The sequence below is a fragment of the Colletotrichum abscissum genome (assembly GCF_030869225.1).
Source record: "Colletotrichum abscissum strain IMI 504890 chromosome Unknown Scaffold_302.1, whole genome shotgun sequence".
Taxonomy (NCBI): Eukaryota; Fungi; Ascomycota; class Sordariomycetes; order Glomerellales; family Glomerellaceae; genus Colletotrichum; species Colletotrichum abscissum.
The window spans coordinates 1-2,017 of record NW_026850213.1 but is presented as its reverse complement, the minus strand read 5'-3'; the positions used below and the strand labels follow the sequence as shown (position 1 = coordinate 2,017).

Below are 2,017 nucleotides of genomic sequence, written 5' to 3'. Positions count from 1 at the left end.
CGGAGCCAGGTCCGGACTTGCACACATGTGGCCCGTGGCCGGGGAAGGAGCCTCGACTGGCTGGCCACAACGCCTTTGCAGGGCCATCGGGGCTGTGTGACACCTGAAGCCGAAAGCGCCCTCGAACTTGACGATCACGCGCTCCGCTTCTTTCACCTGATGCCACTGTCCCCGAGACACCACGAGTCCCTACACGAGTCTCTACGATGTGTCGCTGGCATCCCGAGTTCGCAATTGCAGATTCCGGTTCGCTTGAACCGATGACTAGTAGCGAAAAATAAAGACGACGTCTACCAGCAGGTAACCTATCGCGAATGAATTGTCGGACGGCCGAGTAACAAAGCTTCCTTCCGAGTCCAATGTAGCCGATCACATCTACTTGGTAGCATGCTTTCACCTGCGGTGGTGAGTCTAGAATCTTGATCGTTCATTGACGTTATTAGATCTATGTAACGGTTAAGTGAGAAAGAGGTCAACCCCCCACTCCCCCTCCCTTAACCTGATCTTGTTCTTGCCCTCACCTCCGTGAAGGTTTGGCTATCGCCCATGAACCCGAATCTGATCGCATCGCAAAGCCCTTGGATAACGACCTTACTACCAAGCTACATCTTGCTGTTTCTGACCTCAAAAGCCGTGATGGCCCTTGGGCGCCAGAGTTAAATCAAAATATGGGCTTAGAGGAAAAACATTTCCCTTTCGAATGTCTTTGATGTCACTGTCAGACATTCGTGCCAATATTTCGGACTCCCAAGGAATTGAGGCCAGGAAGTTTACCTCCGTCTGGTCCTTCGCCGAGTGAGAGTTGCAGTGCTTGTAAAGGAGACGAAATAGTTCGAATGTGTTTTCGCGACGTGAAACCAACGTCACGAGCTCCTGGTGCGTCCGGAACGTTGTATCCCGTATGATACCTCCAAGGGAGTGTGGCTGTAACTTTGCCCCGCGCTCCAGGAGCAGTGCTACCGTCTTGCGCGCCGAGTGGTTTTCCAATAACAACCGAGTTAAGGCCGTCTGGCCGTACTTATCTAGGATGTTCACATCGACATCTCGAACGGCAATCAGACGCTCTGTCGCCTCATGCGATGTCATTGCCAACTCAGAAAGGAGTGGCCGTTTATCAATATCGACATCTGTTGCCCGCACCATGCCATTCGGATTGGCCCCGCGTCGAATCAGCCTCCGAATCAAGACGGCTCTATCAGAGCTAGACCTCCCCGGAAGAGACGCCGAGGGAGCCAGAAGAGCCAAGCGAAGGAGATGTTGCAGGTCACATCGTACTTCATGTTCAAGGAAACATGCGGCAAGGCGAAATAGGCCATTTCGGCAACAGTGTTTCAAGAGGCGGTCCGCGTGGTTCTTCAGGGCTATCCTGCCTTGAAGATCGGTCTGTTGTCGAAGGAGCAGTCGGATGGTTGAGCTACGTGTAAGCGGGCACTGTATCGCATAGGACAGCGGGGTGCGGTCACGCGCGTCTTTCGAGACCACCCCCGGTGCCGGTTTTTCGAGGATCCGCTTGACGACAGCGTCCAGACCAGTGGCGGAGGCAATATGAAGAGGCGTAAGTTGGCTACTTGATGACGGCTGATCTCCTGTCAACTTTCCCAGATACGTCGTGATATCTGGAGCGAGCAACTTGTCCAAGTGCCATTCCGTTGCACTCGTTATGCTTAGAATAGACGTGACGAGTTCCTCTCTTCGCTTGAGAACGGCGACGGCAAATGGGGACAGACTAGCAGCAGACTGACCCAGAATTCGTGAAAGCTTCAATACAAACCGCCTTGGGAACATTTCGGTCAGCGTGATGGCGAACTGCGGGGCCCAAACATCCATCCCAGCATACACCGATGCCTCGACTACGCGGAATGCCACGGCATCATCACGGCAGTGAATAACTGCCCATCGAGCAGCAGAACAGCGTTCTGACAGAACGTTGTGCCGATAAATCCGTGGTCTGAAGGCTTTCCGAAACTTCTGGGAGCACTGCAAGACGCGTATCCGTGTTGGACGGTCACAATCGTTA

The 2,017-nt window shown here is 53.5% G+C and overlaps 1 protein-coding gene across 1 annotated transcript; it reads right to left on the bottom strand.

The window, feature by feature from the left end:
- Positions 1–674: 674 nt before the first annotated feature.
- CABS01_17065 (uncharacterized protein) lies at positions 675–1,827 on the bottom strand (the record flags this gene model as incomplete). The annotated part of the gene is made up of 2 exons (XM_060550392.1): positions 675–704; positions 775–1,827. 2 exons carry the CDS (start codon positions 1,825–1,827, stop codon positions 675–677), a joined length of 1,083 nt encoding a protein of 360 aa, XP_060397704.1.
- Positions 1,828–2,017: the final 190 nt, after the last annotated feature.